The 23,623-nt window shown below is 40.5% G+C and overlaps 1 protein-coding gene across 1 annotated transcript in view; it reads right to left on the bottom strand.

Moving 5' to 3' along the window:
* Window positions 1-625: 625 nt before the first annotated feature.
* The window catches only part of PDGFC (platelet derived growth factor C), a 350,192-nt gene continuing 327,194 nt past the window's right edge, over window positions 626-23,623 (bottom strand). Inside the window, exons 4-6 of the mRNA XM_073605674.1 lie at window positions 13,336-13,543; window positions 4,568-4,785; window positions 626-1,944 (exon numbers count right to left, since the gene is read on the bottom strand). Coding sequence (XP_073461775.1) covers window positions 1,828-1,944; window positions 4,568-4,785; window positions 13,336-13,543 — 543 coding nt within the window. The 3' untranslated portion in view covers window positions 626-1,827. The remainder of the gene's footprint in view (window positions 1,945-4,567; window positions 4,786-13,335; window positions 13,544-23,623) is intronic.

Here is a 23,623-nt window from a genome sequence, read left to right on the forward strand (position 1 = left end):
AGAGGGACTGGCAGGAACACCAGGGATTTCACCCAAAGGAAGAAATACAAAGAGGACAGGATACTTCCTCATACAAGTACATGGGACAGCAGGCACATATCAGGAATATGAAATGTTGGGGTAACAAACTCTTTAAGATCTTTTAGCAAACTTAGATCTTCAATGCTGCTCAGTTCGGCGGCACAATCAGTGGGGCAGGTAAACATTATTTACTTTCTTTGCAGGGATCTTAAATTTCACATTAGAGATGGAAGCAGGTAATAAGACAACTTTACCACAGCTGTTCAGCCATGGTTAAAGAGTTTGTTACCCCAGCATTTCATATTCCTGATATGTGCCTGCTGTACCATGTACTTGTATGTAAAAGTCTACTGTTCTCTTTGCATTGTTCCCTTTGTGTGAAATTCCTGGTGTTCCTACCAGCCCCTCTGTTTTTCTAATATAAACTGATCACACTAACCAGGAGAACACAGCGTGGTCAGCAGTGGCAACCCGTCCATTAGGGGCACACGGGCGCCGCCAAAGAAATACAATAGAGGATTTTCATTTTAGGTTTATATACGATTTAACCCTGTTGTGAAAAGTTGAACTTATGTATAAGAGGAAAACTTGAGGAACTATGAGGCCATTTTCCACTGTATGTTTATTGATGAGCATGTTTCATAGAAATCATTAAATATTTGCCTTGTCGATAACTGAACAGTGACAACTGCACATTTTGGTAAATATAAAGTGTGTTATCAGATGTTAAGAAATAAACGAGAGTTATTACAAACCAAATCTGATACACATTTGAGCATTCAGTTGCATTTTTTTAAACACAAACTATATTAAATTAAGAGGACTGTTGAGTAGCAGCACTGTACCACGTATTCTTCCAATCTGTAATTTATTCTTCAAATTTAACACCCCAGATTTATGTACTTCACTGTTTAGCACCATATACAAATAACCAGCTTCTGCAGCTCAACCAAAATTCAACTGGATTTTACAAAACAAGAATGCAATACATGAGAAAGAATTACACAACAAATTCATCTAAGCTTTAAAAAGACAGTATTTTAAATACCCTATGTAAAAAGAGATAATTAACACGAATGGAAAAAAAAAAAAAAAAAAGCAAATTGATATAATGTCAAAAGAATATAAAATGTACAAAAGTAACTCAATGAAAAATAAAATACAACGAAAAAAAAAAGCCTCTTGTTGGATTATGGCAACTGTCTACATCAGTTATGATTAATGAAGATATTGGTCCGAGCATATTGTAGAAACAAATGATAGGTCAATTGATTGCACAAGGCTTGAAATGGAAATCCTTTCTTTCTTTCTTAGTTATGCTTACAAAATCTGGGTGGAACTGTTCCTACCGCAGAAGCATACAAAGATGCTTATATCATGCAAACCGTTTTCTTTGGGCTTTCAAAGCTGAATATAGCTCCAAAATGATGTTATTCAGTACTGTGGTCAGGCCCATAGCAGATCTCCATTCAGTCTGTCCCGTAGACATCTCTGATGATGACTTTCCTTTCCTAATGCAGAGGTTCATCTGTGTACAGTAACATTTAAGGGCAGCAAGAACGTACTGACTAATACCCTCTCAATGATGTGGTGTCTGGGCTTAACACCAACCAAACATTAAGGCAAGGCAAGGGTTTTTTTTTTTTTTCCGTGTCTCCTTTCATCATCATGTCAAATTGCTGTACATCTGCAATACAGGCAGCCGTAAATGCACTACCATGTTTACAGAGTTAAAGTAAGCTATCCCCATGGGGAAACAGCAATAAATTGTATGTGCTTTAAATATTGATTCATTTATCCATCTGATTATCCTTCTGTGTTTCCTTTGCACAGACAAGCACACTCTTCATGGTGCTCCAAGGCCACATCTGTGAGAGATTTCTGAAGGGATTTTGAACCAGTCCTTTGCCTGAGCTGTAGAACCTACAGATACAAATAAAAACATGAAACTATTCAGATAGTTAAACTTACATACTTGATGAAATGTATAAAAGATGACTATATTCTTAAAGGCCCATTCGCACATGAATTTGTGGTAAGGCATTTTAAATCAAGCATTTTACGGTAATACATGTTAACACTTGGTGTGGTGCAATCCACAGCACCTACACAATACATTAATGTGAACCATCTGAGCATTGTGCTGTGCTGCTTTGAAAAAAATGGTGCAGGTAAATTTTTTCATGCACTAAGGGGTTGTACCAGCCTATTCAAACAAATGGCCCCAGACAGAACATAGAACATGCGTAGATTTTTTTTTTTTTTTACTGATAGCCAGTTTAAAAATATGGTTACAATATCTTCCAATTTTTTTTTTTTTTTTTTTTATAATTTGAAGGCAAAAATAAGTTAAATATAGCAAACTATGATATTTTTCCCCCAGTTAAAGTAGTGATATTCTTTAAAAAATATTTTTGCTACTATACAGTAGATTTAAAGTAAATATTTTATTCTGTGATTTATTCTGTGATTGTTCCTTTTTGTAGCAAACAAAATGAAGGTTTTTTTTCAATGTTTATTTGTTTTTTTTTCCCAACATTTACAGTATCTCACAAAAGTGAGTACACCCCACACATTTTTGTAAATATCTAATTATATCTCTTCATGTGACAACACTGAAGAGATGGCACTTTGCTACAATGTAAAGTATTGAGTGTACAGCTTGCATAACAGTGTAAATTTGCTGTCCCTTCAAAAGAATTCAACACATAGCCATTAATGTCTAAACCGCTGGCAACAAAAGTGAGTTATTTTGAGGGGACAGCAAATTTACACTGTTATACAAGCTGTACACTCATTACTTTACATTGTAGCAAAGTGTCATTTCTTCAGTGTTGTCACATGAAAAGATATAATAAAATATTTACATATTTTGTGAGATACTGTATATCCCAAAAAAATGAACAAATGGAATCACACAGAACACTTTCCCAAAATTGTATAAATAACACAAATAAATAAATGCATAAATACTGCACATAACTAAAACACATTTCAGTCAATAATGAGCTGGCTAAGGCTGCTTTCACACTGTTCCATTTTTCTTCCGCTTTTGCATTAAAAAAAGCCGAAGAAAAATGTGTGACCGCGTATTCCTATGGAACTCTTCACACTGATATGTTGCCAGTCCGGGGCTCTTTTTAAAATCCTGCTTGCTGCACTTATGGTGCAGGTTAAATACACCTCCCCATTGAAATGCATTGAAAACGCGACAAAAACACATAAAGGCGTTTTAAAAAATTGCACCTACACTGTTTACACCACACAGATGTGCCACTACACAGGACGTTTCAGGGTGCCCCCCCAGGCACATTGTTTGAAAGAAATAGCTGCTCCCCACCAAATGGATTTTTTTCTTTGATACATGTCACCCAGGACAGTGCCTAGTCCCAATGTTATTTGTTTGACAATCCTTTACCTGTTATTACTGTGTTTTAACAGTCAGCTCCCTTTGATTATAATGGTGGTTGGATTCGGCATCTGAACTTTAGCAATGTTCACTGAACTGGCCTCAAATCAAGGTTATCCTAATTATCAGCAGTTGGAAACAACCTCATAACATTAGATCACCTTAGGGTGTCTACATTTCATAATGGCTTATTTTGGGGGGTTTCATAACGTCCTTGTGTAACAGAAAGTAAGTGAAAGAGTCAAGGTATCACAGACACTTGAAACCGAAAAAGGGCCTGGTAATCCTTGAGTAATACAGGCTGGTACTGAAGGGGTCAAGACCCAACAAGTCAATTTCAACAAAAACTCATATTTTGCTTATGCGTGGATGCAATTAACTTTTCACTGACATTCTGAATACTGTCTCTACTTGGAGAAGACTACACAAGTAGACAGGGATGTGGACATAAACAATTACAGCATTTATCGGCGTATAACACGCACAGGCGTATAACACGCACATTCATTTTAAGAGGGAAGTTTCAGGAAAAAAACTTGGAAGCAAAATAAGGGTCAGTGCCCATCTGCAGCCTCATCATTGCCATCAATGCAGCCTCATCAATGGCCATCTGCAGCCTCACAAGTGCCATCAATGCAGCCTCACCATTGCCATCAATGTAGCAGCCTCACTATTGCCATCAATGCAGCAGCCTCACCACTGCCTTCAATGCAGCAGCCTCACCATTGCCATCAGTGCAGTCTGATTGATGCCCATCTGCAGCCTAGAGGGGACAGTGAGGGGGGTGGGACAAGCGCCAACAGATTACATACAGTGAGAATCTCCTTTTATAGACAGAATAGTGATCCAATGGTGGCCCAGGAGACGGGACTTCCTATTATAGAGGCCGCCAAGTAAACAGGAGATTCTCACTGTATGTAATCTTAAGGTACTCGTCCCGCCACCCTCCCTGTCCCCTCTGAGGCAGCTAAAATTGAAGTATTGGCGTATAACATGCACATGCTATTTGCACCCGATTTTCATGGTGAAAAAGTGAGTGTTATACGCCAATAAATACAGTAAATAGGAAGGGGGCGCACACTGTGCTCCTGTTATATGAAGAGAGCAATTTACTTTGAGACAACCCATTTGACATACCTCATGGTACTTCTTTGTGACTTTAGTTGGTGTACATTGGCATTCATTGCAGCTGTAATTGCAGCAAGCACAATTGCCACCACATCGCTTAACCAGCAGACAACTTGGCCAAAATATGGCATCCGTCCGTTTCAGTTCTTCCCGCAGAGATACTGAAAAGTTACGTGGTGTGCAACTGTACAGACGTACCTCATCTCTCATAATACTCAGGTCACCTCCTGGGAAATGAAGCACAACATTTGAAATCAGTCATTACCCAATGCTTTCCTATATGGCCACACAATCTGTCACAGACTGAACAGTGTACAGTATTCATTTATTTTTTTTAAATAATGTGCACTAGAAAGTGGGCATACACCAGAAATCACAACCATTGTCAACTAAGATGCTACATAATATACTAATATACAGTAAGGCTGGGTTCACACTATAGCGATGTCAGATATGTGATTCGCAACGCATTGCTGTGCAGATCACATGCGATGTCTGTGCAATGCAAATTCAGCCATACAGATTGTATGGCTGAATTCAAATCACATTCAGACAAAAATGGTGTAGGACTCTTTTTTTTGATCCGCAGTGGAATCTGATCGCATGGGTGTTCACACCCATGCGATCCGATTCCTGCACCATTTGACAGTTTGCACTGCGATCTGTGAAACGATCTGGGGGTGTAACTTTGTATTGACACCCGCAGTGGTTCGCATAGGGCAGTGTGAACTGCCTGCCAGAGACATGCGATGCGGGAACCCGCACTGGAATCGCGCTGGTTCCCTCATCACAATAGTGTGAACCTAGCCTAAATCTACAAATAAGACACAATCCGATGTTAGCATAATGTTTACAGCAAGTGTTTTTGCAGCAGGTATTCAGGGCACAGGAATTAAGTTGAGAGGCTGCTGGAAACCACATTATGGTGGGACAAGATCTAATCTGTAAGGAGTTAATTCATTCATTTCACATAGATCATGGAGTACTGAGATCATAGATCATGAAGTACTGAGCTTTGTGCTTTCACACTAACTTTAATATAATTCTAACTTTCATAGTTGGGAAAAGTGTGCTACCATTGAAAGTGTCAAATTCAAATAACAAACATGCCAGCATCATTTTCTTGGACGCTGAAGTAGCTTAACCATGCAACAATATTTCAGAGACAATGTAAAGTCTATGGTGGTGATTTGGGGTTATTAAAAAATAATCTTTCAGTTTGCCTAATTAATGCAAAGTGATGGGCTCTTTTGTAAGACAAAATACTTCACGTGCTAAAACTCTTTATATTCACACTTGGAGATTTGTTATTGTGTTCTTTTTATATTAATGTAAACACAATTTGTTGATTTATTTTACTTACATGGTACATATCATTATGTACAGTGAGGTAAACAAGTATTTAATCCCCAGCTGATTTTGTACATTTGCCCACTTACAAAGAAATGGCCAGTCTATAATTTTAATGGTAGGTTTATTTTAACAGTGAGAGACAGAATAACAACAAAAATATCCAGAAAAACACATTTCAAAATAGTTATAAATTGATTTGCATTTTAATGAGTGAAATAGGTATTTGATCCCCTATCAATCAGCAAGATTTCTAGTTCCCAGGTGTCTTCTATACAGGTAATGAGCTGAGATGAAGCGCACTCTCTTAAAGGTAGTGCTCCTAATCTCAGCTTGTTACCTTTATAAAAGACACCTGTCCACAGAAGCAATCAATCAGATTCCAATCTCTTCACCATGGCCAAAACCAAAGAGCTGTCCAAGGATGTCAGGGACAAGATTGTAGACTTACACAAGGCTGGAATGGGCTACAAGACCTTTGCCAAGCAGTTTGGTGAGAGGGTGACAACAGTTGGTGCGATTATTCGCAAATGGAAGAAACACAAAATAACTGCCAATCTCCCTCGGTCAGGGGCTCCATGCAAGATCTCACCTCATGGAGTTTCAATGATTATGGGAACGGTGAGGAATCAACCCAGAACTACATGGGAGAATCTTGTCAATGATTTCAAGGCAGCTGGGACCATAGTCACCAGGAAAACAAATGGTAACACACTACACCGTGAAGGATTGGAATCCTGCAGCGCCCGCAAGGTCCCCCTGCTCAAGAAAGCACTTGTACAGGCCTGTCTGAAGTATGCTAATGGACATCTGAATGATTCAGAGGAGAAAGTGGGTGAAAGTGTTGTGGTCAGATAAGACCAAAATCAAGCTCTTTGGCATCAACTTGTCGTGTTTGGAGGAGGAGGAATGCTGCCTATGACCCCAGAAAACCATCCCCGCCATCAAACATGGAGGTGGAAACATTATGCTTTGGAGGTGTTTTTCTGGGGACAGGACAACTTCACTGCATCAAAGGGACGATGAACGAGGCCATGTACCGTCAAATCTTGAGTGAGACCCTCCTTTCCTCAGCTAGGGCATTGAAAATGGGTCGTGGATGGGTATTCCCACAAGGAGTGGCTCAAGAAGAAGCACATTAAGGTCCTGGAGTGGCCTAGCCAGTCTCCAGACCTTAATCCCATAGAAAATATGTGGAGGGTGCTGAAGTTTCAAGTTACCAAATGTCAGCCTCGAAACCTCAGTGACTTGGAAAGGATCTGCAAGAGGAGTGGGACAAAATCCCTCCTGAAATGTGGGCCAACCTGGTGGCCAACTACAAGAAATGTCTGACCTCTGTGATTGCCAACAAGGGTTTTGCCACCAAGTACTAAGTCATCTTTTGTGAAGGGGTCAAATATTCATTTCACTCATTAAAATGCAAATCAATTAAAAATTTTTTTTTAAATGCATTTTTCTGGATTTTTAGTTATTATTATGTCTCTCACTGTTAAATTAAACCTACCATTAAAATTATAGACTGATCATTTCTTTGTCAGTGGGCAAATTTACAAAATCAGCAGGGGATCAAATACTTTTTTCTCTCACTGTATTGTTGCAATTGATAATATATAGCAGGTGTATGGGTATAGAGCATGTGATTTGTTACACTTGATAGGATCAATTTATTTGTATTTAATGCGGCATATTTTGTATATACACTTGCTGAAACTAGCCTTCTCCATACTCCCACAATACTTTGTTGAGCCATCAGAACATTCAGCAATATCCAGTGATTTAGGGTATGACACAGTATCTGACCTCCTCCCAGGATGTAGTGCTCTGGCATGACTGGCAAATCGCCAGGTTCAAACACTGTGACCTGACAAGGAGGAGGAAGAAGTTAACCCTGTGTAAGTCTCAACACCATCCGATAGTGCTTATACAGGGTTAGGAGATGGAGCAGCAGCTGAGCATAAGGAAAATGAGCATTAGTGGGTATTTTTTCTAATACGAGAACTTGTCACTTCGTCCTGTGTAGACAAAGAGTGCCTACAAATATAATTTAGCAAATGTTAGCAATAGGACTAAGATTATGGGAAACTCCCATATCAGCATATGTTTAAAGTGTAACTCCATTTTTGTTGAGAAAAAAAACATTCCCCGCTGGGTGATCTATGTACATTGCAAGGAGTACAACAAACTTTGTTGCAGATTACTACATTTTGTTATTCTGAAGAAATCCAAGTGTGTTTGTCTTTGTCTCTGCCTCTGTTCTGAGTGAGTCTAATGGGAGTGGTTTCATAATTACCTGTCAGGTGTGCAGCTGCAGGACACTAATGAGGAAATCTGCTGGGCCTGCATCCCTTTAGACATGTTCCTATTGAAAGTATCTCTACAAAAATGCAATTTTTGTTGCAGGTGATGCTGAAATCTGACTTGTTTCTTAGTGCAGATTTCTGGGAAAATTGGTGAGCCAAATACACAAGCAGGAAATTATGCTTTTGGAGAGTGGTCAGTACACACTCTGTGTACAGAACAACCCCAGGTAGCCATATTGCAATGCATTCTCAGAAAATTACAGAGCTGCAGATTGAAAATGAAAGGTAATTTTTAATAACATTCAATTACAATATGATTAGTGTCGCAATTATATGTGCTATATTATTTTTTCTTGACATAGCACCCTGGTGTTTAAGCAGAGTTGCTTCCTAAACTTACCCACCAGGTGTAGTTACCTTGGTCCATTGTTAGGGATCAATTGATTTCATTCTAAGTCTGTAATTGCTGCACTTCTCTCTTTTGCCACTAGGTGGCTGGGCACTTGGTGGTTTTAGATAAGACAAGGGCAATTCAAGATCAGATTATGAGTATATGGGGTATCTCAGCCAATGGACTCAGCTTTTCTTAAATCCCTTGGCCTGCTGGGAGAACCTATATATTTGGGTGCATTTAGGTGATCAGTGTTCTGTGCCACTAAGGGACCAATCACCTTATTACCAGGGACCACAATGAGTAGCTGAAGTAAGTACCGGAGCAGAATTCTCACCAAGCGGGGACGGTGAAGAATTGGGAAACTTCAGTGGGTATCAAGCCAGGGACCCAGACAGCGGAGGCGATGCTTGCAGAGCAGCCTTGTATGTCAAGCCAGGGACCAAGTAGGCCAGTGGGGTGAAGCTTGAGAAGTATCTGGAGTGCCAAGCTAGGGACCCAGCAGAGAAGTGGGGGTGATGCTTGAGGAAGATACTACAGTGAAGATTGGAGGAGCTCAAGGGATGCAGTTGAGGCCTTGCTTCGTCTGTGGACGTTGCGGAGAGCACCTGTTTGAAGTCGTCTCCCCAACTCCGCGGATCCTACAGGTCGATTGAGACAAGAATGTCGCTATCCCGGCTGGGAGTGATATCAAGAGCCCACCTGCCATCAAACAAGTCGTGCAGGAAGCTGCTACCCCTGCCTCAACGACTACCTCAGGATTCAGCGTATCGGTCGCCCCCTCGAGGCTGCGGTCGGGCCCAACTTTTCGCCCTAATGTCTAAGCCACCAGGGAAGAGAGTACCAGAGCTGGGTAAGCCAGCGAGGAGTGAAAGCAGTGTGCCTGTAGGGGAAGTGATGCCTGTGGCCGTAACAGGGGGATAACACAATTGTGCCAGTTAAAGCAAGCGCCATGCATAACTATATCCCAGCCGAAGAGTGTTCTACCATTACAGATTCAGACATTCTGTCTGACGGTCTATCTGAACTATTTTCGGATACCTTGTAGTGTGCAGGGAAGTGTAGTGACAGTGAGGAGGAGCAAATGAGTGATGTGCAGGAAGGTGAAGTTCCCTCTGTTGCTACGGCCATTGTGAAAATTAAGCTGTCTGCCAATGCAGCTCAGCTGATAAGTATCACTAGATCCTTTGAGGAGGATCGTTGGGCTCAATGGGTCTCCAAAGTTCACCCTATTATGGCAATGCCTGTAGTCAACCAGATCATAAGCCGGATGTGGTTGCTGGGTGCTCGGTTCAGCGTGCTCCTACCCGGATATGGAGACCCTAAGACCCTGCCTTGGCTGTCCAAGGTACAGCAGATCATAATAAAGAAGGTGGCAGAGGAATACGGGTACAAATACCCCTACATACCCGCTTACCTAGAAGAAGAAATCTTGGAGACAGAAACTCAATGGGTGGATGAAGCTGTGATCAGTTTCTTCCAGATCCCTCTCCAGACAGACTTTCTGAAACTGTCACCCAAGGTGGCCAAAAGATATACTTCTGTGCTACACACCTGGGGCTACGGCCATAAGATTAATCTGAACAGCGTAATCCTCCATAGGCCAGACAAGAAGGATGCTAAACACTATGTTGTCACTGTAAATGCCAAAAGGAGAAGATGTAATGCTGCCAGATGCCAGGTACTACTGTTGAATTTATATCCTTTACCTTGTGGATTAGAAATGTGTGTTGTGTGATGTCAAGGACGTTATGCTAAGAGCCACTTCACACTTACATTCAAGTTGTTGCTAGTGGAGAACATTCCAGAAGGCGATACTGCTAGGATTGTGCTGGACTGAATGCTGCCGGCAGATACAGGGCGTGCCCACCTGAGCCACGTTGGCTAGTTACGGAAGTTGGGCTGTTTCACCCTGAAAAGTGACCTGTGATCTTCTGCAGGTTGTTGTTCCACAAATGATAAAGAAAACCTTCTTAGTCTCGGCTGTCATATGGACAGAATGAGGACATCTTTGCAAGGGGACCCATGTCCCAAAGTGCGGTCCCTTGCACCATGGTCTGGCTGCTTGTTGTCTGAATGCAGCTGTGCCTCTTGTCCCAGGAGTTGTCCCTAAAGAACAAGGGAAACTGCTGGGAAGTGTTGTCCACCCCGAGTGAAATTGATGGACTGTGACATGTCATGGACACTGGGTGTGTAGTTAGTTAGGTAGAATAAGCTGTGGCAAAGGGGATAATTCCTACTTTTCTTTGAATGATGGACTCATCAATGCACCAGGATTGTTTATTTGAAACCCTAACAAAGTTTATATTTGATTAGGAAAGGGGGTGGCATTCTCAGCTGAGAATGGGGCCTTCTTTAATTGTGTATATAATGCAGACATTTTATAGGGTGTATTTACTCTGCCATGTTGTCTTCGGCTGAGGACAATTGAAAAACATTTAATCACGTATGTATATACTGCACCATGTTACTACAGGATAGGACGCATTTGCATTGCTGTTATTTCTCTTTCAAGTGTTGCTGCTTCGGTACGTCTTCCTTGAACAAGGAGAGACAGGGGTCTAACCTGACAAAACATTTTTTTTTTCATATATATCTCTTATCATTGTATATATTAGATAAATAGTTAGGAAGTAAGTTCATTGCTTATGTCTACCTTTAAATATTTGGGTGGTACATTATCTTTAAAACTGTACAAACAAATTTTTGATATTTCTTTGTCATGTATGATCTACCATGAAGAGCATCTGTGAACAGCAATTTTCAAGTCTTGCCACATATTCTCAAATGGATTTAGGTCTGAACTTTGACTGGGCCATTTCAACACATAAATATGCTTTGATCGATATCATTCCATTGTAGCTCTATCTGTATGTTTAGGGTCGTTGTCCTGCTTCAAGGTAAATCTCCACCCCAGTCTCAAGTCTTTCACACACTCTAACAGGTTTTCTTTTTATGCCCCGTACACACGATCCGACTTTCCAACAAAAAAAAACGTTCATTTTTGTTTGAAGGATGTTGGCTCCTACTTGTCTTGCATACACACGGTCACACAAATGTTGGCCAACAATTACGAACGTAGTGACGTACAAAACGTACCTGATATCTCCATTACGAACGCTAGTTATATCTCCGGCTCGTACTTGATTCCGAGTATGCGTGGACTTTTGTCCAACCGACTTGTGTACACACGGTCGGAAAGCCCGTGAACCAACATTTGTTGGTGGAAAGTCCGACAACAAATGTTCGATGGAGCATACACACAGTCGGACTTTCAGCCAACAAGCTCACATCCAACATTTGTTGTCGGAAAATCTGATCGTATGTACGGGGCATAAGACTGCCCTGTATTTGGCTCCATCCATCTTCCCATCAACTCTGACCAGCTTCCCTGTCCCTTTTGAAGACAAGCATCCCCACAACATGATGCTGCCAACAAGATGTTTTACAGGGGGGATGCTGCGTTCAGGGTGATGTGCTGTGTTAGTTTTCCGCCACACATAGAGGTTTGCTTTTAGGCCAAAAAGTTCAATTTTGGTCTCATCTGACCAGAGCACCTTCTTCCACATGTTTGCTCTGTCCTCCACATGGCTTGTCGTAAACAGCAAATGGGACTGCTAATGGCTTTCTTTCAAAAATGGATTTCTTCCTGCCACTCTTCCATAAAGGCCAGATTTGTGGACTGCACTACTAATAGTTGTCCTGTGGACAGATTCTCCCAGCTGATCTGTGGATCTCTGCAGCTCCTCTAGAGTTACCATTGGCTTTCTGGTTACTTCTCTAATTATTGCTCTCTTTGCCCGGCCTGTTAGATTAGGTGGACAGCCATGTCTTGGTAGGTTTGCAGTTGTGCCATACTATTTCCATTTTTGGATGATGGATTGAACAGTGCACCGTGAGATGTTTGAAGCTTGGAATATTTTTTTTATAACCTAACCCTGCTTTAAACATCTCCACAACTTTATCCCTGACCTGTCTGGTGTGTTCCTTGGTCTTACTGATGCTGTTTCTTCACAAAGGTTCTCTAACAAACCTCTGAGGGCTTCACAGAACAGCTGTATTTATACTGAGATTAAATTACACACAGGTGGTCTCTATTTACTAATTAGGTGACTTCGGAAGGCAATTAGTTATACTAGATTTTAGTTGGGGGTATCAGAATAAAGGGGGCTGAATACAAATGCACACCACACTTTTTACATATTTATTTTGAAAAAAAATGGTAAAAACCATTTATCATTTTCCTTCCACTTCACAATTATGTGCCACTTTGTGTTGATCTATCACATAAAATCCCAATAAAATACATTTACGTTTTTGGTTGTAACATGACAAAATGTGGAAAATTTTAAGGGGTATGAATACTTTTTCAAGGCACTTTAAAAACTATAAAAAGGTTAATAAACATTCTGTCTGTCTCTGTTCTGTGGGTTTTTCCACATCATAGCAATATATATGCATAGTAGTAATACATTAATGTATAGTCCATCATTCTCAGAGCTCAGATGACTACCATATGCCTTTCTCTATGGATATAAACAATGCATCAAATGAATAATGTTACATAGTTATCACCTCTTGCCAGTCATTAAATATCCAGATTTAGACACAGTGTATCCTATGTGAAAGATATCAGACATAAATAGCATCTTTACAAATTGACATGGGCACTAATGATGAAATGTATTTTAATAGCATGCTGCAATTTGACATGCTATACAACATACTACACATACCTCTGGATTTTCTGCCATGGATATAGGATTTCCCAAGTAATTGCCATGTTGGTCTGTACAATTCCTCAATGTCCAACTGCCATCGGTCTGGTTCAAGGAATCTGATTACTTCTTCTACAGTTCCAAAACGGGAAACTGTTGCACTAAGAACATCTAGTGGCAGTGCTGATGGGGGAAACACTGAGGGGCCTACCGGTTCTGCTTGTTGCTATAAAAAAAAAAAAACAATAATATTGTTATTAATATTTTATTAATAAAACAATAGAATTATTTTGTACAATATGCATGACTAAGCATGCCTATACAGTATGTGAATTTGGTCATCAAGAATAAGTCAAACCAGGCCTCACAAGTCTGTACTATTTGTAAAACACTGTATATTGTTATTTAGAAACCACATCAAGTACATAAATCATACGCTAGGATTCAAATTTATTGTACAAATGGCCAGCCAATCAGGTTCCAACTTTTCCAATAAGTTATCAACTTTCAGCAGTAAAGTGCAGTCCAACTAATGAAGCCTGCTCTCTGATTCATTGCTATAGGTTATTGCACATGCTCAACCTTCATACTGTGCCATTTAAAAAATCTGAATCAGCATCTCATGAGTTTACCTTTATTACATTTATGATCATACCAAGAATTCTGCATAAAACAAGAAACACAGTGCTAAGCAATAGTAAAATAATACATTAACAGTTTACAGGATGAAATGTGTTAAATCTACTAAAAATGTGTCCACATTCATTTATCTATACAACACAGTTCTCCATTCACAGAGGTAACACTGACCACTATTACACTATTCAAACTTCTGCAACTAATATATATATATATATATATATATATATATATACATATACATACATACATACACACACACACACACACACACACACATACTGATATATACTGAGCAAAATTATAAATGCAACACTTTTGTGTTTGCCCCTATTTAACATGAGCTGAGCTTAAAGATCTATAACTTTTTCTATGTACACAAAAGCCCTATTTCTCTCAAATATTGTTCACAAATCTGTCTAAATCTGTGTTAGTGAGCACTTCTCCTTTGCCGAGATAATCCATCCACCTCACAGGTGTAGCAGATCAAGATACATATTAGATCGCATGATTATTTCACAGATGTGCCTTAGGCTGGCCACAATAAAAGGCCACTCTAAAATGTGCAGTTTTATCACACAATGCCACAGATGTTGCAAGTTTTGAGGGAGCGTGCAATTGGCATGCTGACTGCAGGAATATCCACCAGAGCTTTTGCCCTTGAATTGAATATTCATTTCTCTACCATAAGCCGTCTCCAAAGGCATTTCAGAGAATTTGGCAGTACATCCATCCGGCCTCACAACTGCAGACCACACTAGCCCAGGACCTCCACATCCAGCATCTTCACCTCCAAGATCGTCTGAGACCAGCCACCCGGACAGCTGCTGCAACAATCGGAATTTCTGCACAACCTGTCAGAAGCCATCTCAGGGAAGCTCATCTGCATGCTCGTTGTCCTCATTGGGGTTTCAACCTGACTGCAGTTCGTTGTCGTAACCAACTTGACTGTGCAAATGCTCACATTTGATGGCGTCTGGCATTTTGAAGAGGTGTTCTCTTCACAGGTGAATCCCGGTTTTCACTGTATAGGGCAGATGGAGGACAGCATGTATGGCGTCATGTGGGTGAGCGGTTTGCTGATGTCAATGTTGTGGATTGACTGGCCCAAGGTGGCAGTGGGGTTATGGTATGGGCAGGTGTATGCTATGGACAATGAACACAGGTGCATTTTATTGATGGCATTTTCAATGCACAGAGATACCGTGACAAGATCCTGAGGCCCATTCATCCACGACCATCACCTCATGTTGCAGCATGATAATGCACACCCCCATGTTGCAAGGATCTGTACACAATTCCTGGAAGCTGAAAACATCCCAGTTCTTGCATGGCCAGCATACTCACCGGACACGTCACCCATGTTTGGGATGCTCTGGATTGGCGTATACCACAACATGTTCCAGTTCCTGCCAATGTCCAGCACAGCCATTGAAGAGGAATGGACCAACATTCCACAGTCCACAAATCAACAATCTGATCAACTCTATGTGAAGGAGATGTGCTGCACTACATGAGGCAAATGGTTGCCACACCAGATACTGACTGGTTTTTCGGCCCCCCAATACAGTAAAACTGCACATTTTAGAGTGGCCTTTTATTGTGGCCAGCCTAAGGCACACCTGTGCAATAATCATGCTGTCCAATCAACATCTGGATATGCCACACATGTGAGGTGGATGGATTATCTCGGCAAATGAGTAGTGTTCACTAACACAGATTTAGACAGATTTGTGAACAATATTTGAGAGAAATAGGCCTTTTGTGTACATAGAAAAAGTCATAGATATTTAAGTTCAGCTCATGATAAATAGGGGCAAACACAAAAGTGTTGCGTTTATAATTTTGCTCAGTGTATATGTATATATAGTTTAAAAAGTAGCTGCGCTAAAAAAAATTATACTTAACATATACTGAAACAGTATATATACCTCTCAGTGTGGAGGTGATGCACCCGTGATGCGGTGACAATATGTGCTATTAAGAAAAACTTATTGATACCCTATCCAGCGACAATAAATGTAAAATGATGGGTACATTCAGTCCATTCCAATAAATGACGGGGAAGGGAGAAAGTTCACTGGCAGAATGTTTCCTCAAAAGTGGGTGAGAAAAGAATCCATGTGGTGTGAGTGCTACAGTAATAACACCAAGAAGAACGTGATGACAGAAGGGTTCCTCCACCAATGTAAATGCTGCCCTTTACCAGCTCCTTTGATCTCCTGTTACAGAGATCATACAGGCATGTGGCTATCAACCCCAGCCACGGGTCTTGGCAAGGAAGGGTCCCACTGTATCTTTCCACCACAGGTCTTCTAGGTATTGCGTTAAACGCTCATCCCCCATACGGATAAACAAAAAAAGGCTTTTGTTATTCTGAAGAAATCCATGTGTGTTTATCTGTGCCTCTGTGTATATGTATATATCACAAGTCTACACTGGTGGACCCCCGGAGTTGGTGGTGGGGAGGTGTTACAGTGGTACACATATATAAACACTGGAATATATCACATCATATGTTTCCTAGCTTATTATGTGTGACCTTCTAAGCAATTGCCATATTTGGGATCAGGAGGGTTTTTTTTTACCTTTTGAGACATAATTGGCCAGTAATATCTCCATATATTGGTGAATTATTCTAAAAGTGTGCACCAAAGGCTAAACTGGAAGTAAGCCCTGGTTCACATTGGTACGATTTGACATGTCAAATCGCATGTCAAATAGGCGGCAATTGCCGGCAATGGCACGTCCTAATCGGTGCGACGCTGCATTTGCGGCGCCGCACCGATTTCAAAAAGAAGTTTTTGTACTACTTTTTGTGGTTTGGGGCTGCGATTTACATCTGTGCAGAAATCTGCACAGATGTCTCTGAAATTGCGGCCGAAATCGCGACTGACATGCGGGAGTGAAATCGTGCAAGTTCAGCTGAACTCGCATGGCTTCATTCTCGCAGCTTAGTGTGAACCTGGGCTAATGCTGATTTATTACAAAGGATTAGTGATATCAAATGTATGTTCTCTTTTACCCTTACATACCCTATACATTACAAATGCAAAAAAAGTCTCAACATTTCTAAAGTGATACCAGTCCAGCACATCTACATTAAGTCCAGTGAAAGTTGATCCAGGGAAAATCCGATTGCCTTTTGCGGGATCAGGAAGGAATTTTTTCCCCTGTTGTAGCAAATTGGAGCATGCTCTGCTGGGGTTTTTTGCCTTCCTCTGGATCAACTGAGGGTATACAATTGGGTATATTGGATTGTACGATATTTTTTATTTTATTTATTTATTGTTTTTAAGGTTGAACTGGATGGACTTGTGTCTTTTTTCAACCTAACTATGTAACTATGAGTCTGAATGGAAGAGGGCAATAAATATTGCACTTTTTAAATGTGAACTTCTACCTAAGAACACACCAAGAACATTTACCAGCCAGAAAAGCCTCACCTGTGCACCTCTCTGAATATGTTAGTTAAAACAAAAATATTATAGGTTATTATTATGACACTAAAACGTATTTTGTGACAAAACAAATTATAAAGTGATACCAAACAAATTTGTGAAAAAAAAATATAATCAATCCATAAAAGCTCATCAATAAGGGCATAAAAGGAGATGTGTTGAAAAACAAAGTTCAAAAAGGAACAAACAATTTGCAATCCAATCATTCCATGAATGTCCTCACGTTCCTAATATTCTGTGTTTCCACCACTGGGTGACAACAGATAAATACAACAAAATTCTGTTACAGACACATTTATACTACTACAAAAACATCATCATGATCTTTAACACAGAAACATCTATAATGCCGCGTACACACGACCGGACTTTACAGCATACTTGGTCCGGCATACCAGAGTCCGTCGGACAATTCAATCGTGTGTGGGCTGCAGCTGACTTTTTTTTCTCAAAAGTTTGACGGACCTAGAAATGAAACATGTTTCAAATCTGTCCGACGGGCTCGAGTCCGGTCGAAAAGTCTGCTCGTCTGTATGCTAGTCCGACGGACAAAAACCGACGCTAGGGCAGCTATTGGCTACTGGCTATGAACTTCTTTGTTTTAGTCCGGTCGTACGTCATCACGTACGAATCCGTCGGACTTTGATTGTGTGTAGGCAAGTCCGTTCATTCAGAAAGTCCGTCGTAAAGTCCATCAAAAAGTTTGCCGGACAAAGTCTGCCGGACAAAGTCTGCCGTAAAGTCCGCTCGTGTGTATGTGGTATTAGAGTTTGCTGTATGAACACCTTGGGGGAGGCAAATCCACTTTGCCCTAGTGCAAGTGCACTTTGAACTGCAGTTGCTGTAGATCCGAGGAGGACATGCAAGGAAAATACAGAACAGCATTTTAGCTTGTACACGATCGGATGATAAAATCAGAGCTTCCCCTCATTTCAGATCTTCCACTCAGATCTACAGAGACTGCACTTTCAAGTGCACTTGCAGTGTAAAGTGGATTTGCCCTTCGTAAATAACCCCCTGTGTTCTATTGAATATTACTTTAATTGATGGAAGTACTAAAGTGAGTGAGGCAAATGTCCGCTCAATCATCCAAAAAGAATAAAGTATGTTGGCAGATTTATTATAGAGCCATACCTTGAATAGCAATGGGATTTTATAGAATCTGCTATAAACTTAATGGCAGCTACTATGTAATTCTTGTATGTGGATGGAACAGAGGGGGAAAGTGATGGATCCAAGCCATTATTATCAAATTCAGTTTGTCTTCGTTCCATGAATTGTCATTTCCAGACCTTCTTCTCATTTATTAAACAAATGGCATTTCCAGGAACCACTTCAATAAATGTCTCAACATGAAAATGTGTAAAAATTCAATGTAATTTTTGTAGTAAATAGTATTCTAGGAAAAGTATTGTGGTGATTATAAATGAAGGTTTTAGTTGTAATCTTACACAAGTGACAACACTAAAAACAAAAAAATCTAAACTCAAGAACACATTTTTCTTACCACACTGGTAAAGTACTGAGATGCGATGGCAGCATTCGTTTTCTTTTTCATTCTAAAGTACATTTGTGAACTTTAAAATAATTTGTTTCTATGTAATGGAGATAAAAAGATGGAGAGGAGAGAGGTATTTGTAGTACAAATAAAGAGAGCTACTCCTCTATAGATACAGATCAGTGAATGAGGGAGTGTGTTGCTAGCAGGATCACCAGGTGAAAATAAAGGAAGATGTGTCGCATTTTTGTTTGTAGGTTTAGATGCCTGAATTTGTATTTTCATAGTACATTTCTCCCTGGGGACTCAAACAACTTAGGAGGTGGGATAGTCATCTTGCATGCACTAAACTGGGCCAATTAACCCAATGGTATGTCTTTGGAGTGTGGGAGGAAACCCACACAGGTTCAGGGAGAACATGCAAACTATTACGTCAGGATTCAAAGAGATGACCCTAGTGCTGCAAGATGAAAGTGCTAACAGCTAAACTATTATGCTGCCCAACAATGACCAAGCGACCATTTGGTAGAATTAAGTGCATCTGAACCCCAAACCAGAAAAATATACTATAATGCATAAACCAGTAATCCAATTTTGTGGCGGCATTAGTCTTCTTTTATTCAAGCTTTTATTCGTTTATGTTCACTTGGTAATCATGTGAATGACACACTTCCTGTCCCTGTGTGGCTGCACTCATTTTTCCGCTGTATCTAGGAAGGGAGCCATTGTTGCTACCCAACCAAGTCAGATTACAAATATGTTTGCCTTCGCTTATCTTTAAAACTTAAAGTGTTAATAAACCCAGGACCCTGCATTCACTATACACTATATTACCAAAAGTATTGGGACACCTGCCTTTACATGCTCATGTCTGTCTTAGTCTTAGTCCCTGGGGGTTCAAGGTATTGAGTTGGCTCACCCGTTGCAGCTATAACAGCTTCAAATCTTCTGGGAAGGCTGTCCACAAGGTTTAGTAGTGTGTCTATGGGAATGTTTGAGCGTTCTTCCAGAAGCGAATTTGTAAGGTCAGGCACAGTTCATTCCAAAGGTGTTCTATCGGGTTGAGGTCAGGACTCTGTGCAGGCCAGTCAAGTTCCTCCACCCCAAACTCGCTCTTCCATGTCTTTATGGACCTTGCTTTGTGCACTGGTGTACAGTCATGTTGTAACAGGAAGGGGCCATCCCCAAACTGTTCCCACAAAGTTGGACACATGAAATTGTCCAAAATGTCTTTGTATGCTGACACATTAATAATTCCCTTCACTGGAACTAAGGGGCCAAGCCCAACCCTTGAAAAACAACCCCACACCATAGACCAGGGGTCTAAAACTGGCGGCCCTCCAGCTGTTGCAAACTACAAGTCCCATCGTGCCTCTGCCTGTGGGAGTCATGCTTGTAACTATCAGTCTTGCAATGCCTCATAGGACTTGTAGTTTTGCAACAGCTAGAGGGCCGACAGTTTGAGACCCCCGCCATAGACCCTCCTCCACCAAATGATTTGGACCAGTGCACAAAGCAAGGCCCATAAATACATGGATGAGTGAGTTTTGGGTGGAGGAACTTGACTGGCCTGCACAGAGACCTGACCTCAACCCGATAGAACACCTTTGGGATAAATTAGAGCAGAGACTTACTAACAGTTTACAGAACAAAGATAGGATTGGGTTTTTTTTTCTTTTTTTTTACTTTCGAAAAAAGGAAACAAATGCAGCCACCTCATCTAACATCTGGTTAGCTGCATTATATCAATTTTTTTTTAGAATTAGTTATTCTTTATTCTTTATTCTAAAGTCACTAACAGCCAGTAACGTTGAAATTTCTCTTTAGCCACAGCCAGATTTTCCACTATGCTTAGCATGATGGGAGGAAAACCCTCAGAGGATGCCTGCTGTTGCTGATAATATGGATGGTAATAGCAATATCAATAATTCCAAGGCTAAGAACATGGGGTGCAATTCAGTTTGGCAACTGTAAAAACTGCATTAACTATGATGACACAAAAACGCAGTAACTCATAGCAACCACAGCATCAGATTTCAGGTCAATGTAGCTCAATAATGGGCTGAAATGTGAGATTGGTTGAAATGACGTATTGAACTTTGCATGTACTGTAGCTATTGCTTGTAGCTCTGCCTTATTAAACAGAAAGCTTACTAGTTTTATTTTTTTTTTTTACTGTTATGGTATTCTTGCTGTATATAGAAATTATGAAAGCTGGGTTTCTGCTCAATCTATAGCCCAACACCCTCCAAAACATTTTTTATTTTATTAAGTAGGTGCCTGGAGAGGAATGTTTACCACAAGTAACCCTGTCTTCACTGTGCTGGCAGATCTCATTATCAGTTAATGAATCAATATGATATGCATATTGTCTGTCCTAAAAAAGATCTAAAGATATCAAGGTCTGGGTGGTACATTGTATGTTAATGCATTTTAAAGAAATTGCCCCAAAAGTGTCCCTTTAGGTCAGTTTTCCAAACAATCTTAGATGCCAGAAGAGTCATGTGTAGAATTTTGCTCTAAAGAAAGTTAAAAAATATTTTTTTTTTCATTTATTATCAGGCAGACTGCGTGACTGGTGGGAATGGGAACACATAATTATATAGCGGGAGTTTCTCAAATTTGCCTGCAAAGGTAGAAATACCCTTTTTGTTTTGGATACAATGCAAACAAACAATTATAACTTCGGCCAAATTTGTATTTCTGTCTGGGGTTCCACTGGGCAGATTTCCTGTGACCCTAGAGCAAGAAATGATGACAATGTGTGTCAATAGAACAGAAGACACAGACAGCAATAATAACTTGTTGCTGTCCCTGTTTCAAGTGAAGAGATTTCCTGTTACTGCCACCTTGACCCAAACACCAATAATAATCTTGCAAAGGTTGCATGAAAATACTTGGTTGAAATGGGATCTAGTTGCTCTAGTTGGTTAACCATATTTATATCTTGTTCAAATTTAGCCTCCTCCCATCCTCCTGAGGAAGTGGAATATTTTGGAGAATAGTATAGGGGTATTAGGATCCCATGTCCAAGAAATCGAAAAGATACATAAATCAATGCAAAATATAGAAGTGTACTGTAAATAATGTATATACCAGCAATTGATGTATATACTGTAGGACTGGGACATACTGAGAAGGGAGACTCTACATACAACTGTAATTTTTATAATGAGATATTATATTCAATAAAATATGTGATCCTTGAGTACCTTAAACGTCTGCTTTGGTTTTTCTCTTTCTCCCTTAGCTCTTCCCCCTTTTTCTATTTTCATACCCGAGTTAATGACAGAATTGTAGGATACAGTGCCTTGAAAAAGTATTCATACCCCTTGAAATATTCTACATTTTGCCATGTTACAACCAAAAACGTAAATGTATTTTATTGGGATTCTATCTGATAGACCAACACAAAGTGTCACATAATTGGGAAGTGGAAGGAAAATGATAAATGGTTTTCAACATTTTTTACAAATAAAATATCTGAAAAGTGTGGTGTGCATTTGTATTCAGCAACCCTGAGTCAATACTTTGTAGAACCACCTTTCGCTGCAATTACAGCTGTAAGTCTTTTTGGGGATGTCTCTACCAGCTTTGCACATGTAGGGAGTGAAATATTTTGTCCATTCTTCTATACAAAATAGCTCAAGCTCTGTCAGTTTAGAAGAGAGCATCTGTAAACAGCAATTTTCAAGTCTTGCCACAGATTCTCAATTGGATTTAGGTCTTTGAAGGGGCCATCTTAACACATGAATATGCTTTGATCTAAACCATTCCATTGTAGCTCTGGCTGTATGTTTAGGATCGTTGTCATGCTCAAATCTTTTGCAGACTCTGATGCCGCGTACACACGACCAGACTTTACTTTACTTTGCCCGGCGGACTTTTCGACGGACTTTCCGAATGAACGGACTTGGCTACACACGATCAACCAAAGTCCGACGGATTCGTACGTGATGACATACGACCGGACTAAAACGAGGAAGTTAATAGCCAGTAGCCAATAGCTGCCCTAGCGTCGGTTTTTGTCCGTCGGACTAGCATACAGACGAGCGGACTTTTCGACCGGACTCGAGTCCGTCAGATAGATTTGAAACATGTTTCAAATCTAAGTCCGTCAAACTTTTGAGAAAAAAAAAAGTCCGCTGGAGCCCACACACGATTGAATTGTCCGACGGACTCCAGTATGCCGGACCAAGTATGCCGGAAAGTCCGCTCGTGTGTACGCGGCATAACAGGTTGTCTTCTAAGATTGCCCTGTATTTGGCTCCATCCATCTTCCCGGACCAGAATCCCTGTCCCTGCTGAAGAAAAGCATCCCCACAACATGATGCTGCCACCACCATGTTTCACGGTTGCTTTTAGGCCAAAAAGTTCCATTTTGGTCTAGTCTGACCAGAGCACCTTCCTCCACATGTTTGCTGTGTCCCCCCACATGGCTTCTCATGAACTGCACACAAGACTTCCTATGGCTTTCTTTCAACAATGGCTTTCTTCTTGCCACTCTTCCATAAAGGCCAAATTTGTGGAGTGCATGACTAACAGTTGTCCTGTGGACAGATTCTCCCACCTCCAGAGTTACCATGGGCCTCTTGGCTGCTTCTCTGATGAATGCCCGGCCTGTCGGTTTAGGTGGACAGCCATATCATGGTATGTTTGCAGTTGTCCTATACTCTTTCTATTTTTAGGTGATGGATTGAACAGTGCT

Source organism: Aquarana catesbeiana, linkage group LG01 (genome assembly GCF_042186555.1).
Source record: "Aquarana catesbeiana isolate 2022-GZ linkage group LG01, ASM4218655v1, whole genome shotgun sequence".
In the NCBI taxonomy this organism is placed as follows: Eukaryota; Metazoa; Chordata; class Amphibia; order Anura; family Ranidae; genus Aquarana; species Aquarana catesbeiana.